The sequence below is a fragment of the Apteryx rowi genome, unplaced genomic scaffold (assembly GCF_003343035.1).
Source record: "Apteryx rowi isolate R43461 unplaced genomic scaffold, aptRow1 scaffold_255, whole genome shotgun sequence".
Lineage (NCBI taxonomy): Eukaryota > Metazoa > Chordata > Aves > Apterygiformes > Apterygidae > Apteryx > Apteryx rowi.
The window spans coordinates 1,264,626-1,280,550 of record NW_020448919.1 but is presented as its reverse complement, the minus strand read 5'-3'; the positions used below and the strand labels follow the sequence as shown (position 1 = coordinate 1,280,550).

The window sequence follows — 15,925 nt, the reverse complement described above, 5'->3', positions numbered from 1 at the left end:
AAGTGATCAAAATGGGTTATATTTCTTCTTGGTTTCTTTCATGTTTAGCTGACCTATTGAAGAATTATTCTGTGCAAGACATCCAAAAATGATGCATGTCCAAGTTAAAAATAATGATCAGGGACTTTGTCACACTAATCAATTGTGCATATACAAGTGAGGAACTGGTTAGATAGCAATTTTAAAGATTTAGAGGTATAAGCATTGTTACAATGATATGTCACTGTAACACATTATAAGAAGTGTCATATAAAGAGATGACAATGAGAAAACAGGCTACACCATGTGGAGTAGTTTGTTTTGTTCTCGACTGGAGTCCCATACCCTGCTTTAAATAATAAGCTTCATGAATGACATATATTATTTGGAAAGAGTTCATTGAACAATATATGGATTGTTTTTTCTATAATCTGATTAGAAAGGATTTCCTTTATACAAGGAAAGATTTAGAAACCTGAAATGTGTAAAAGGCTATTAAAAGGAGGAAGAAAAAAGCCTGGTCTGAATTTGTGTTGGATAGGACAAGAATGAATTAGTTTCACAAGCACCATGGAAAGTTTAAGTTCGACTGAAGTTCCACGGCATCCTCAGAAAAGTTAAATATGCATCCTTCTGCAGTTAGCTGTCAGAAATGACAGAATTTATTCTGAAGCATAGACACAGACTGGAGGACTATATAAAAAAAAATGTTTAGACCTCTTTTCTCTCATGAATAAGCTTCTTCCAATTATTTTCTTCAGAAACATGATTGTTATTCAATTATGTTTGAAGCTACAGGTATATATATTCATTACAGTTTCATTTCCCTTGTTGTCTACAGCAGGTGCTCCAAAGATCTTAAAAGTTTTGTTTCTCCTTTACTTCACACTTTATAATTTAATATATTCTATTTACTTTCCCCCTTGCCTTATCAAAGAATGTTAAGACAAGCAAATGTAAATTGAGATTAAACCACCTAAGTGGTATGGTTTAAAATACAACATTTCACATGGATTTCGGGGGGGGGGGGTGGTGGAAATCAATAGCAACTAGAATCAAATGTTAGGAATTGGATTTAAAATGTGTAATAAAGAAAACTGTAGAGTCATGCTATTTGTTGTGGGGCAGGTTTTTTTGTCACTGTTTTCCAAATATAGCCAGGTCACATAAATTCAACTATGGTAAGATTTGAAGTGTACAAACCATTGTTGTTTCATTTTGAGTTCAGAGGAAAAAAAGTATGGTGCTTAAAAAAAAAAGCAATGATTTTTATTCAGTTTTATTAAATTAATGTTTTCGTGTATGAAAAAAATCTAAATTCATATTTTAAATAGATTGAGTTATCCATTCTATAAATTACATATACTTGAAAGTTTACAGTGCTGCTAAACTTCAATGACATTTATAAGAAAGAAAAAAGTGAACTGTTTTCTGATTGGAATTTAACAGTATCACAAACATTCAACTCACAATGTATTGTGAATTTCAAATTAGTATGGAAGATACAAGCAATGTTTAATTTTCACAGGACTAGATGTAACAATTGCTCTTTCCAAATCTGCAGTTCTTTACTTAGTTGTTGGACCTATTTCACTATGAACCAGTGAACAGAAAAAACACAGAGTAAAGACGAGGAAAGAAAAAGTCAAATACTCTTAAGACATCCTAAGGAGCAAATAACTACAAAATCTCATTTTACAGATGGAAACTTCAGCATCAAGGAATAATCTGCATACCTAGCCCATTGTCTCCCCATTGAAAGAAGCCACATTGTTTTTCCTTTACAAAAGGGCACACAAAAATGTTCTTTCCATTATTGGGACCAATCTTCAACACAGTCTTCATAACACAGCGCTTCCCATGGTTACAGAATGGAAAATTCAAGTCAGCCCACTGCCAAAAGAAACAGTTTTAGTGTATGTGATGGCTATGAATTCCTTATTTTAAAATTAGTAACAGAAATAAATAGATCTACAGGGGAGACTTTAGCAGATAAGTGTCAAGAGGCACTTCTCCTGGTAGTTAAGAGAGTTTGTTGTTTTTTGTGTTTAGTGATTTTAGATTTTTCTGTAATGTTAATTGTAACTACATATAATTTAACTGGTGTTAAATATTTTAACTTTGTAACTTTAAAACACATACATTCTTTCAAATTAAGGCATCACAGTTATTACTGTCCTGAATTCATCTACAGCTACCTGATGGTAAGTGACTGAGTCAACTCTTCTCAGTCAAACATACATAGCAAGGAGCAATGGCCACAAGTTGCAGCTGGAACAGTCTTAGGCATTAGCACAGCAGTTGTCTAGACAAGTTATGGAATCTCCATGAAGGTTTTCAAGATTTTGGCTAGACAGAGACATGGCTGACGAGATCTAGTGTTGGTAATAGTCCTGCTTCAAGCAGGAGGTTGAACTAATCAGCTCCTAGAAGTCTCTTCCAACCAACATTCCTACTGTGCATCTGCCTTAATTTGCACAAGCAGGTGCCTTCAAAGCTGTAAGAGAAGTAAGTAATAAACTACTTGCTCATATTACCATTATGTTCTCAGTTTCAATTCAGTGTGCAAAAGTATCCAAAATGACCTTAAGTTTTAAATGGATCAAGTCTTTCCACAATTACAGATACGGGGGTTAGTGGGCAGCAAGGAGACCTGTTGAATTAAGCAAATGGCATATAATCTTACTTGTTTTATTAGAAAACAGGCTCTGAACTCTTATACATACTTGAAAGTAGGCACACCGAGATTCTCTGGGTAGAGGACAAATACAAAACTGTCTGCCCTTGTTTTCTCCGTCCTTTCTCACAACTCTGAGGCTGCAGAGGTGGCTATGTTTACTGCAGTGAGGATGGCCTGTGTTTAATGTACAAATACCATCTGTCATATTAACTTGAGGTTTGCTGTAATGACAGGTTAAAAAATTACTTCTGCATAATGTTAAAGGGATTACCAACACCACATCCAGACAAAGAACTCTCTCTCCTACTTGTTAGGATAGCACACTCAATGTACTTTTGCATGCAGTGACAGCCAAAGAGCTTGCTTTTCTAATGCACCCTATTGCGCTTTTAAGTAAAGATGAATGAGTACTAGGAGTGAATAGACAACTCTAACTCTGTGCTCATCTTCCAGGTGCTATACCAGTTTTCCCTAGCATTAACCATTGTTTTAAACTATTTTAACATATTCTTAAGTTCATCTGCAAAACAAATCATACTACCTATGTTGTATCCTCCTTCCCAAATTGCAACATACACTAAAAGAATTCTCTCAGAAGGAAAAAAAAAAACAAAAAACCCAATACCAAGCAATTACTCAAGGTCATGGATATTTGTGCACTTCACAGAAAAGTTTTCCATCCTCCTTAATAAAAAGTTCCTGTAATTCTCCAAATCATATTCTGACAAGAAGTAATCTAGCTGAGTGGGTGGAAGAGTGCTCTCTGAAGGAGATAAAGTTTCTTTCTTCATTCCTCTAGATTGAAATAGGCAGAGATTATCTGAATGCAATACACAAGGCTTTCTTTTTCACATTACCATTTTTAAATAAGATTAATCCTCTTTGAAATATATCTTTCTAATCTATTTACTGAGCAGAAAAGCAGTGATGAAACCACAGTGAAAACAGAAAAGATTAATTAGTTCACTCCATTCTTGTTAAGTTTTCAGCTCAGGAATTTTATGTTGTGTTTTATGTCTGGAAGATCACAATTCTGTAGACATCAGCAAAGTTTTCTTCCAACATCTCATTAAAATGAGACACAAAACCTCTCCTTTTCTGGCACAACTTCAAAAAAACCAACAAAAAAACTCCCCCAAACCATACATATGTTTAAATTGATGACTTGCTATAACTACCTGTTACTGTGATTGATATTGTCTCATTTCTTCTTTGTGCTTCCCTCTACTCTCAGTTATCCTGCCTGCATCCTCAGTTTTCTGTAGCCCTCTACTGAGACAGTAAGGAGAATCTGTATTCATACAGCCTGGTATGCCAGCAAGCAAAATCTGGTTTCACAACTTGGTGCTTCGACAGTGCAAAAAATTTCTCCATTTCAGAAGAAACCCATGACCAAGAATTTTGTAGCATATCATGGACATCTTTCACATTCACTCTGCATAATTTACCAACATTAATTATATCCACCTTGCACTCCCATTACTGTTGTGCATCTCTGCCGGTCTTCTCCCTGACAACCTCAATAAGTTCTCACCAAATTTCTCTTAACTGGACTATGGATGTGTCTGAATAGGGCTATGTAACTAAAAATTCAGGATGGGTGGAGTGTCAAATAATTACATGTAGGATGGGGGGGGAAGTTAAGAGAAAATAAGGTTTGGAGGTTCATCAAATTACCAGTACAGAGGTTTATACCTTGGGAAAATATTGAAAATTGCTAGTTTACAAATCATTTTAATTAGAATAGCTCAGTCATTCAGTTACTTTCATTATGCTGTAAGAATTTACACATTTAAAGTGAGATAAATATCTTCAGTGCTTCTAACTAACTTTCAGATAGCTAGCATTTTAGCAGAGTTCCCATCACAGACCTGTTTCTCTTCTCTATAGGTTGCAATAAACAAACATACTAAGCATACATGCTCTTGCAAATAACAAAAGTAAAGGATTAAAGAACATCTCTTTAAACAGGGAAAACAAATTAATGATCAAGGCAGTAAGAAAACATCACCTGTCTAAGTACTTTAAAGAGGGACATCAATTTACATTTTGTCATCTTTCACAATGATTTCAAGATCTCTCTAAGCATACAGCAACTACATTACTAATGCAAGCAGTGATCAGATAGTTCTTTAGGCAGAACTGTGCCAGTTTACTGATTAGAGTTATACTGTGCTATTCCATGTAAAAATCTGAACTATGAACAGCCGTTTAGTTAACAGCAGGACTGGCCAGATGCCAAAATCAGGACTTTTTCAATAAAAGTCTAGGTCATTAAGTGCTTTTGAAATCTGAATGTAATTTTAGTTACCCAGGAATAAGTTACCTCTGATTGATAGAAATCCAAAGACAATGTCTGAACCCTACAGCATTCCATTAGTCTTCAGGTATAAAGTTTATGGGATTATAAAAAGACTTATTTACATTTTAGAATAACATACCTGACTCCTATATTATGCTGGAGAACAGAGGATATACGATCAGTTTGCTGCTTCTTTTGGACGGGTTTGAAAGAGAGAGGCTGCTGATGGGAGGGTGAAGCCATAGCCGTGACATTTGTTGAGCAGTACTTGTTTATGCTTCCCCCTGACTGGTATGCATTATTTTGGATTTGATCCAAATTGCTCTTTGGCGAACCACACTGAGTGTGTCCATCAGGTATTTGGGTATCATTTCTTAGAACAACTTTGCTACCAAGATCTGTTAAGACAAGGGTTGTATGTCCAAATGCAGCTTTCCTATTGATCTTTATTTCTACACTTGGCTTTCCAAAATCATTACAAGGATACTTCATTAAGCTTCTGTTAAAGGTTGCAGAATCTTCATCATTCTCTATCTTTGGAACTAAGGAAAAATAAATCATTAGTTATAATCCATCTGTGTAGAGTGAGTCTATAGATCATATTTATGAGCTGTAACTGTTCATACAGAGAGTGAAATAGTGAATTTCCTTCTGTTTACTTTACATCTTGAAAGATCACAAAATCTGTCACAGATTAGATATAATACCAAATTTCTTGAATTACCAAAGCTCATGCACTTTTGGAGCCAACATCATGTATTTCAGGATAGCATTACTGTTATTTGAATGGGACTAGATTTGAAGAGTATTCTATACATGAAACCTATAGGAGAGAGGAGGAAACAGGGAACCTTAATGCCTGTATGAGAAAGAGAGAAGTAAGCAAAGCCATGTTAAAAAAAAAAAATCTCAGATAACACGTACAATGCAAAATCTTATTAAAAAAAAAAAAAAAAAAGGAGTTTGTAATAGTATTCCACCAAATCTAACAGGTTTTCAAATTCCAGGCCTGTTTTCAGTAGAAGCATATAGCTGAAGAAGTGAAACTTAGTACAGGAAAAGAAATGGAACAGGATTTTGATACAAAGCTTTAGAGATCTTTGCTGTGCAGAGGTTGCTATATATTTTAAAATCCAGCTAAGGGTATTAATTCCAGAAGAGAGGTTAATTGGTAAATCTGAGACTGCAGGCAGATTAAAGCTTACAGGTTTCTTGCACTGATTTTGCAGGGAAAGAACAAGAAGATTTGCCTCTGCTGGCAACAGATCTCATGCTATGCACAAAGACATACTCTTCTTGATTCCCGGCCTGGGGAAATGGAGTTGAACCGGAATAAGAGAGGAGTTTGATACACACCACTCCATTCATACAAGGTGGTCTCTAGAATGAATCAACACTTTTAAAAAAGCATTGAAACTGATTTTGTAAGAACAAGCATCAGTACCATAAGATACTTCTTCAAGCAGGCTGGGAGTTTTTTAGCACTTTGAAAAGTATGGCTCTAAGTCCCCTCAAGAGCTATGAGAATCTGCGATCTTTAATTTCAATTTCAACATATATACTTTGAGTCATGTTGTTAAATCCAGAGAATTTTTAAACAATCAGTCCAGGAGTCTAAATAAACACATTAATTCTTCTCAATTACAAAGAGAGCCTGTATACTACTTAAAAGTATCTTCCCTTTCAGTTTTACAGAATTAGGGCTAGAAAAACAAAAGATTAAGTTGTAGTATGCAGATTTCTGCCACTTTATTGAATAATTCTCTAGACATAACAAGAAATAAGTGGAGGGTCAGCTTTTAAGGTAGAAAAGTTTTAATTAATAAAGAATTGTTATAGAATCAGCTTTAATCATAAGAAGTCACATACGTGCACACCTTTAGACTTATGTTTCTTGGAATACATGTAACAGTTCAAAATGTCTCTGAGCATGAGTTTTGATCCACATAATTTCCTGTAAATCCCTCTACAGAGTGATTACCTCACTTTTCCTACAGAAAGTGAAAGAGAAAACTAAGCTCTGCTCTTCATATATATAGATATATATATTTTATATATATATATATATATATATATATAAAAAGCAGGTCTCAGGAGCAAGGTGAAGTCCATTACTTCACTCATCTCTTCTTAATATCTAGACTTCTAAACAGAAATCTGGACAGAAGGCAATATGTTACTCTTTCAGTTCCATCTTCCTTTCACTTTCTAGGTCTCATTCACAGCTACTTATGCGCACTGAGAGTCTAGATAGTAGCAGTAAAGCTTCAGTAAGAGACAAACAACAAATTTAGGAAGTGAGTCCAGGACCATCCATATTCTGAACTTGGAGGAAAAAAACTAGCCCATGAGAAATCCTGACACACCCTTTGCAAAGGGTACTAAAATATACAGTCTCCTAGTGCTTTTGTTCACATGAAAAAATAAGAATTACTTTTTGCCCTACTCCCACAATGATTTTCCTCTCTATCAGAGACATGCTACAGACCTCTTATGATTTTAGGGGTAACTGAAAGAATGAGAGAACAGCATCTTGTCTCACTCCTTGCCCCATTAAAAACAAAGGGTCACAGAAGTGGCTTGTCCGTAGAATCCTCACCTGCACACAACACTGGAAGACTGGACATTTTTAGTGTTTAAGACAAGACATTTTCCATGATTGGTTGCATAAGATTCACCCAAAATCTGGCTTTAAAGTTAGTGAAAGTTACATAAAAATGATTTACAATTTACCTATGAGACACTTTTCTATAGTTTAATGGTTCTGAAAATGGAATTGAAAATACAGTTCTCTCCCCTCCCCCCAATCCAAGTTCCAAACAAGCTTTCAATACCTTCAGGCCTTGAAGTCAAGCAGGCATCACAATTTTTAGCAGAAGGCTTGTTTATTAGGGTACAGCGCATACATGTCCACTCTTCTTCAGATTTCTGAGCTACATGTTCAATAGAACATGACCCCCTGCCATACGCCCAGCCAATTAGGCTATTTCTAGTTGGCAGTTTGCTGTGAAACAAAAGAATGATGTTAGCATTTTGTGATGTTTCTTCTACAAATTACCTTAYACCACTATGTGCAGGAATATGCAGGGCTAGAGAACAAGTAGTACACAGTGTTACAACCGTCTATTATAGCTTGGACAGCATGTCATGATTAGAGTTTGATCTTTTTCTTTACCTAAAGGGCAAATCTTCGCCAATGCTGGAGAAGTAATACAAATAAAAATATTCCAACTAAAATTGACAGAAAGCTAATTATTATCCCCTTATACTGTACAGCACAATGCCCCAGCCTTTCTCAAATTCTGTACCATTTTCAAGTACTGCAGCAAGAAATATGGGGAGAAATGAAGACTGTTCCAGTATTTTTCCCCTATCCCCTCTATAGAATGCTTGCTAACAAATGCATTAGTGAATGAAGAACTGTTCAGAGGCTGATATAAAGAAAATCACACAATGTAACAAACAAATTTCTTGGTTATCATTTAAATGATAGCCATTAGGTCATATTATAACAGCCAACAGAACTGAAAACCTTAAACTTAGAAAGTCTGTCTTCTGTGTCACCATTTGCTAAAATACTTTTAACATTTAGGAGCCTGTTCAGAATTAAGAATTTTCTTTCTTGCTTCATGCTTTTTTCCCTCTCATTAAAAAGAAAGAGTTCAGAAATGTCCTACCTGTGACTGGTGAGCCAAAGCTGTACTACAAACACTTCTGCAGATTTTATTTGTAGTTATTTTCCTGTAAACTATCACAGAATGGTTGAGGTTGGCAGGGACCTCTGGAGATCATCTAGTCCAACCCCCCTGCTCAAGCAGGGTCACCGAGAGCACATTGCCCAGGATCGTGTCCAAACAGCTTTTGAATATCTCCAAGGAAGGGGACTCCACAGCCTCTCTAGGCAGCCTTTTCCAGTGCTCAGTCACACTCAGTGATACCACCTTCTCATGTTGGCAGATTTATTTGCTTAGAATCATAGTTACTATTTTGCAATCACTGCATGTTATCAAGGACTAATTCTGCCATACTATCCAGATGTTGTTAGCATATTAAATATAACTGTTTCTGTTATCATTTCAATGAGACATATATGTAAGTTTTTAAGTACTATGGTTGATAAGTGTTCAAACATTTTTTTGCATAGCTTTTCATGGAATTATGCACAATCTGGAGACTTTCTAAATCTTAAAAATTTAAGCACTTCCATTAAAAACCAAAATGCTGTTTTGGGGAATTGTGATATTCTTCGGACCTGTCATTTATCCTGCAATTATCACTCTCCTCAACAGGCTTCCAAGATATGCTTCTCTCATAATGGTATGGATATCCATTATCTACCACAGCTCTTCCACAGCAAGAAGGGTATGGACAATAATGAGGAATGCTGACAGTTCAGAGATCCTGTGCTGTCAAGAGCTAGAGTAGACATTGCAGTAGCATTCACTGAAATACTGCAGCTGGATAACAAACAATTTAAGTGGTAAGTTTGTATTAAAAATGGATATTTTCACATTATTAAATCAATTCTACTACTCAGGTATCAAAGATGCATTACTAGCCTGATTACATTCAGCATATCCTGTGTGTGTAATCTGATGTTTTTCCTGTTTTATTGGATCATGAGATAGGGAAAAAAATGTGTTTTAGAGATTCAGGGTACATTGATTTGATGAAGTAGCTTATAATAGGTGTTTTATTCATATTTTCAAGTGAGCAAAATCATAAGCTACTGAATTTGACCCAAGAACCACTGGGTGAAGTACTACAGTTTATGATCTGCAGTAAGTCAGTCTGATCACAGTGGCTCCTTTTGGCCTTGAAACGTGAAAAGCTTGAAATGGCAGATAAGCATTTAGTTGCCACTTGAGTTAAATGTACTTTTATTTGATAACAGTTACTGCATAATAGAAAACACAGACCAGCAGAATACAACAATTTGACATTATGAGGAGGATATCACTAGAAATGACTTCTTTATTTTATAGCTACCATTACCACATTTTTTTAATTGGAATTTTTAATTGGAAGATACCACTGTTTTCTTTTATTGTTTGTTTTCTTAAAAAAAAAAAAAAAATCTCTGTTGTCCCCAATTTCTATAAAGCCTAGCATACCTACTTTTCTAGAAGGGAGAGAGTAAAGAATTTTTTTTTTCCTGAATCATTTTCTAGTTATTTGACTCACTGGAACATTGCTGTCCTCTTACCCTCCTGCAAAACATTTCTCATTATAACCTTTGAAAATGTAGCAAATTGGGGTTATCAGCATGTGAAATATTTATCTTCCATGCTGGACTTTTCTTTGTTTGATCTGTACTCAAAGATGATTTTTAAATTTAAGCAAAAATCCCTTCAGCCATCTGAGTTACAGTTGTTTTAAAAGAAGGAGAGGGGGAGGGATTTGTGTGTTGTGTAAATCTTATCCCCCCTCACCTCCACCCAAAAATGTATGTACTAATGAAGGCAAAGTTTGTACAGAGCAGTATGTTTTATTAGATTGACAAAGCTCAAAATAAAAAAGCAAGCTTCTGAGGCCTGAGATGAAAATTTTCAAGAGCAACATAGGTGTTTAAGAGTGAATAAGACTCTTTTGAAGCCACTATTTTCTGCCCCTGCATGGTATCAAATGCATTTTGTRCTTTTTTTTAAATAAAAAGGCAAAAGGCTGCTGCTATCACAATGCTAGCACAATTTATGTAGAACTGGAAGTGTCTCAGTGGCGCACATGTAGTAAGGTCTTTCCAAAACTGATAAGGGGGAAGAAAAAGTGTTCTAAGCACACTAACAATTAAGAGGTCACTGAATCTATGACTTCAGAAGCTCTACAAGATTTGCTGCAGTCTGAATTTACTGAAGCTTTAGTTTTTCTCGTAACTTTACAGCCAGAACAAAATAGCACAGATGCAAAGCTGTCTAGCTGTTTCTGTTTGACTGGAGGGGTCTTTCTATGAAAAGGAATAGAAAGAGGCACACATTTCTTTCTTCCTTATGCCATTCAACTCAGTGGTATGTAAACATCCAAGCCTATTATTTTGATAATACCAAGAATATGGGGCAATTTTTCCAGAAACAGTGGATAATTCTGAGTACTATGAGTTGTTCTGTATGATTCCCACATTTGGTTAGAGTACTAGCTATTTCATAGAAGACAGGCCCCTTGAAATATATAGGTATCAAGAAACCACAGTTTTTAAACATTTGTAAACACCAATGGCCAAAATATTTGCTTTTGTAAAGTCAAAAGACTTTAGATATAAAATGCACAAGGATCCACTGTATTTGAGAATTAATGTCCTCTTACTGTTACGGCACTTTTCAGACGACAGCTATGCTCAAAGGTGTTATAGAATCACAATCATACCTAACATTGACAAGCTGGGGATCAGCCTTTTGACATCGATAGCAGAAGTAGGTCATCCTGTTGTTCTCTCCTAAATGACATATAGTTATCTTCTCATTGCACTGACCACAGGCAGGGCGCCTGTATACTTTGTAGTATTTGTAGATTGGAGACCCCGTATTTGTAGATTGGAGACCCCGTTTTGCGGCACTAAAGCAGAACATATTTGGAATGCAAGTTAAAGACCCAATTTCACCCCAGTAAATTTCATTTCAACTGAAGCCAACATTWAAAAAAAGGAGGGAAAAAAAAGCCCCCCCCACATATGTAAACTGACAGCTGAATTACTACACAAAGATATTTAAGGGATACTCATAAACACTATTGTCTGTACTTCAGACTTATGTAAGAAGAGTTGACTCAATCTAGGATAACAGGGTCTGGAATTCTCCAAATCATAAAAAGGAGAATAAACAAACAAAAAACATACTTGCACAGCACAGGCAAACATATGCCAGGGATCCATCCTGAGTCTGGCTGGATCAGCTAACTCTGATTCAGTACCAGTCTTTGACCTGGCCCCTGCAGGAGTGTTCCTAAAGAGTTCACGAGCACCAACAGAGCAAAAAAAACAAAACAAAACACAACCACCAAAAAAACCCAGAGCCAGCTCAGGCCTGACACTACAATCTGGGTTAATCAAACTTCCCAAAACCTGGAGAATGGCACAATGCAGAGAGATTCCAGAGACTCTGTATGAGCCAGCCTGAGCCCAGTAAAGTTCTCAGCTTCACCTCAGCCCAGGCCATGCCAGATGCAAGCTGGCCCATGAAGAGCCACAGCAGGCTTCCCAGGTTGTGGCAGAAAGTCATATTAAATGAAGCACAGTCTAGCCTAGTACACAGTGACCTAAGTAGCCTCCAGAGGGCTGACAAGCAGGAACATTTCATGAGAGAATTTGCATGGAGTCAGCATAGGCATACCTTTGATAAAACTGGTGAAAAAACAAACAGAAAACAAAGTAGGAGAGCCAAGCCAACTCTGGAGAGCTACATAGGCATCAGCACCATAGTCACAGTTCCATAAGCACAGTTCAGATGTTATCAGAGCTTGCCTAGCAAAACCAGCCCAGCTCTGACAGGCTCTAGCTCCACARTGCTTGAGGACTCATGGAGTTTTCTGAGAATACAGGTGACTTTGAGCTCAACATATTTGCTCCTGCTGCACCCGTACTAATTAGCCTCGCTGAATGACAGCTGTTTCTGCTTTTGAAAGTACAATTCACTATCCAGTAATCCAGCCAGAAAGAATTGCTGTTACATATTTGCTTGAATACTGGCAAGCAGTTTGTTTTTTCATAGACTTCTCCTTAAGGTTGGAGTTAATTTCTTATCCGTAGAGCTTCCCACCCCTCAGTAAGTTAAAAGCCAAACAAAAGCAACAGGTATTTACATGAATAAGATTGCACATCTTTGGATCTGTAAGGGGTTACTTGAAATAATAATACAGTATTATTACTAGAATAATAATTATAGTATAAGAACATTCTATAAACAATGATGAAGTACTACCACTCTTACTAATCTATTTTCATTATGATATTATCTGAAAGGGGCTTTGGGGGCTTAGCTCATCCTTTAAAAAGACTTGAATAGCAAATACTGTTTTAAGTATAGAGTATAAAAATTTTGAAAATAGGTAAACAGAGCTACAGAAGTTTAAGCTATTTGTTTATTGTCACTCTAAAAGCCTGTGGCACATCTAAATCTCCCAGTATTATAGCTGATGCAGAACTGGGTGCTATCTCTTTGCTGGTAGGTTTCACCAGTATGAAGTTTGGAGAGTGAGATTTCCCTAGCCTGGAGAGACCAAACACTGCTCTTCAGTGGGTTGGGGGAGAAGCAGTAATTTAAGCAGTCTGTTAAACGGTCACATTTTTAGCCTCCATGACTGAAAGACTGCATTAGGAAAATTAACTAAGTGCCCTCCTCCTCATCTACCAAAGACTAGCTGCTTGCCTTTTGTGAACAAATGCTGAGAGAAACAGCCATTTCACTGCTGCTGTTCATTTCTCTGCAAGCAGGAAAAAAAGCAAAACCAAACAAAACCTTACAAGAATTAGGACAAATTCTCTATTTTTAAAGTTAAAGAGCAACTGCCACCATGAACCAGGAATTACTGGTTTTCAGGGGAAGAAACAAATGCTACTGATGTTGTGGCAGTTGGGAGAACCTTGAACTTCTCCCCTCTAGCAACCAAAAAAGTTGTTTCAGATGTATCAAGATTCAACTCACTACATGAAAGATGGAGAAAGATTCTGCTACAAGGCTTTTCCCCATGATTAATAATATCTTGACAGGAATCTCAGCACCCTACTCATCAGCTGCATTTGGCAGCCAAACATCTCACCAGGACACTTCCCACAYGCCTGCGAACTACTTTCCAAAACTAGTTTTAATCCCTTGTCTTCTATACCTGGGTACACTCCCTGTTGTTAACTATACAAAATTAACTTTTTAGATTGTAACTTCTGACAATTGGCTTCTATTAGTCAAAAAATTTACTATTTCAAAGTTTCATAAATGAAGCCACATTAATTCAATTACCTTCATACTTCCCCAAGGCAATTCTTAGTTTCCTGTTGAAAGATGACCTTTATGGTGTAGTTATCTTGCCTGTAAACATGTGCTCGATATACATCAATTCTGACATGCTCAGAGTGACTTTACAGCACATGCACAGCAGAACTGAACTCACTCGCCAGGCAACATGGTGTCAAACTCATCTGCTGCAACGGTGCCAAGGTTCTGCACAGTCTTTAAGACAGGCTAGACTCCACCACCTCTCCCTCATTTGACAATTCACAGTGAATAGCACCCAAACCAAGATTCTCATTCACTGAAACATTTGTCTTGTTGCACCTTTTTACTATTTCCACTAGAAGGTTACATACAACTAAAAACATGCTGGAGCCAAGTTTTGGAGGTTTCTCAAAAACACAAAGCCTTACCTTATAAAAAAGGAGGGCAAAGTCACGTGTCATTTTCACCAAGTGACGTATATGCTCATCTCTCAGTTGGCAAACCTGTGAATAAGACAAGCACAATTTTTACAATATTAGTATGCTAAGCAACAACAGTAGGAAGACCTGTAATACACTGGCCATCCAGACATCTTCAGCCAATATGGAATTACGTTGCTTCCTGTTATGATGAATTCTCTGGCTACACGTTTTATGTAATATCTCAGTAAAATAGTATATTTGCACATATAACTCTACACAARCTCATTGTGTGAATACGAAATAGTGTACTTTGCCTAACCCCTGAAAGACRTACTAGATAAAAAGTTTCAGTGGTCTTCCTCTACATTGACCTAAGAGTTCCTCATCATAGGACACTAACATGAGTTTTAACTTCACGGAGTTAACAACTTATAGTTCTCTCTTGGTTTCCTAGGGGATTTTATGACATGACTTAACTATCATCAGATAGGCCCTTTTCCATGAGAGATCTTCAAGAAGAATACTTGAGCCAAAGGCACCACAGTTAGAGAGATGTATCAAGAAGACACATTTTTGTTAAGAATATCAAAATTCTAAGTCATATTTTTCTTTCCTCTGCCAGCTCACATGCTGGACACACCCCAGTGCATTTTGATTAACACCTAGGCGTGRATTAAGCACTGAAGTGGTTTGCCCAGAGGGACTGTGGAATCTYAATCCTTGAGGATTTTTGAAGCTCCACTGCATAAGATCCCAGGCAGTCTGATTTAACATGAAAGTTAGTTCTGTTTTGAGAAGGACATTAGAATAAACCTCCAGGATGTCCTTTCTAACTTTTTTTTTTTTTTTTTTAAGATATTCTGGAGAAGCCTATGGAAGGGATTTCTCTGTAGTTTCTGTAGAACCAGCATTCAAAGTCCACAGAAACCAGGTATTGATAAGGCTGTGGAGGGAGAATGGTTCATTTACCATTTTGTTTCGTTAATAATATTAATTGAGAGAGAGCATGCAAGCACATGACAGAGCGCAATTTCTAACCTATTCATCCAACTTTGGCTGTTGGATACACAGGAAGGCTATAGCTCCTGTTGATTTTAACTTTCGTTCAAATAAGCCAAGCATAGCAGCAGTGCAATTTTTACAGTAACATACCCCCAGAGAAAACAGGACTCAAGGCTCTTTTCTACAGCAATACTTAAGTCTCAGAAATTATAAGCTGCTAGGAATGCAAAGACAACCTTCCCCAAACTGTAAGGAATATCCATTCACTTCAGAATGGGTATCATCATACAACTCTAGATAAGATTCAAATCCAGACTGATCCTATGAAATCTTTCATACAAGTTACATTTAAAATATATATATATATAAAATGTTGTGGACTTCCAGTTACTGTTTTCATCAGCTTTGCTTTACAATCTATATAATTTCAGACTCATTCGCAAACAGACTGTTCTCCACAGAAGTTTGCAGATACATGCTTGAGGATCCAAAGCAAAGAAGTATGATAATACAAAAAAAAAAAAAAAAAAAAAAGAACTGCAAGCTTGTTCAACAATACAAAATTGATAATGAGCATTAATAACAAACAGTGTCTCTGAGATGGACTTGAAGACTGAGT

The 15,925-nt window shown here is 36.5% G+C and overlaps 1 protein-coding gene across 1 annotated transcript in view; it reads right to left on the bottom strand.

Annotated features, from left to right (window-relative positions):
- Positions 1–1,695: 1,695 nt before the first annotated feature.
- The window catches only part of NEIL3 (nei like DNA glycosylase 3), a 24,788-nt gene continuing 10,558 nt past the window's right edge, over positions 1,696–15,925 (bottom strand). Inside the window, exons 5-10 of the mRNA XM_026067240.1 lie at positions 14,306–14,387; positions 11,322–11,483; positions 7,796–7,965; positions 5,101–5,503; positions 2,706–2,880; positions 1,696–1,872 (exon numbers count right to left, since the gene is read on the bottom strand). Coding sequence (XP_025923025.1) covers positions 1,696–1,872; positions 2,706–2,880; positions 5,101–5,503; positions 7,796–7,965; positions 11,322–11,483; positions 14,306–14,387 — 1,169 coding nt within the window. The remainder of the gene's footprint in view (positions 1,873–2,705; positions 2,881–5,100; positions 5,504–7,795; positions 7,966–11,321; positions 11,484–14,305; positions 14,388–15,925) is intronic.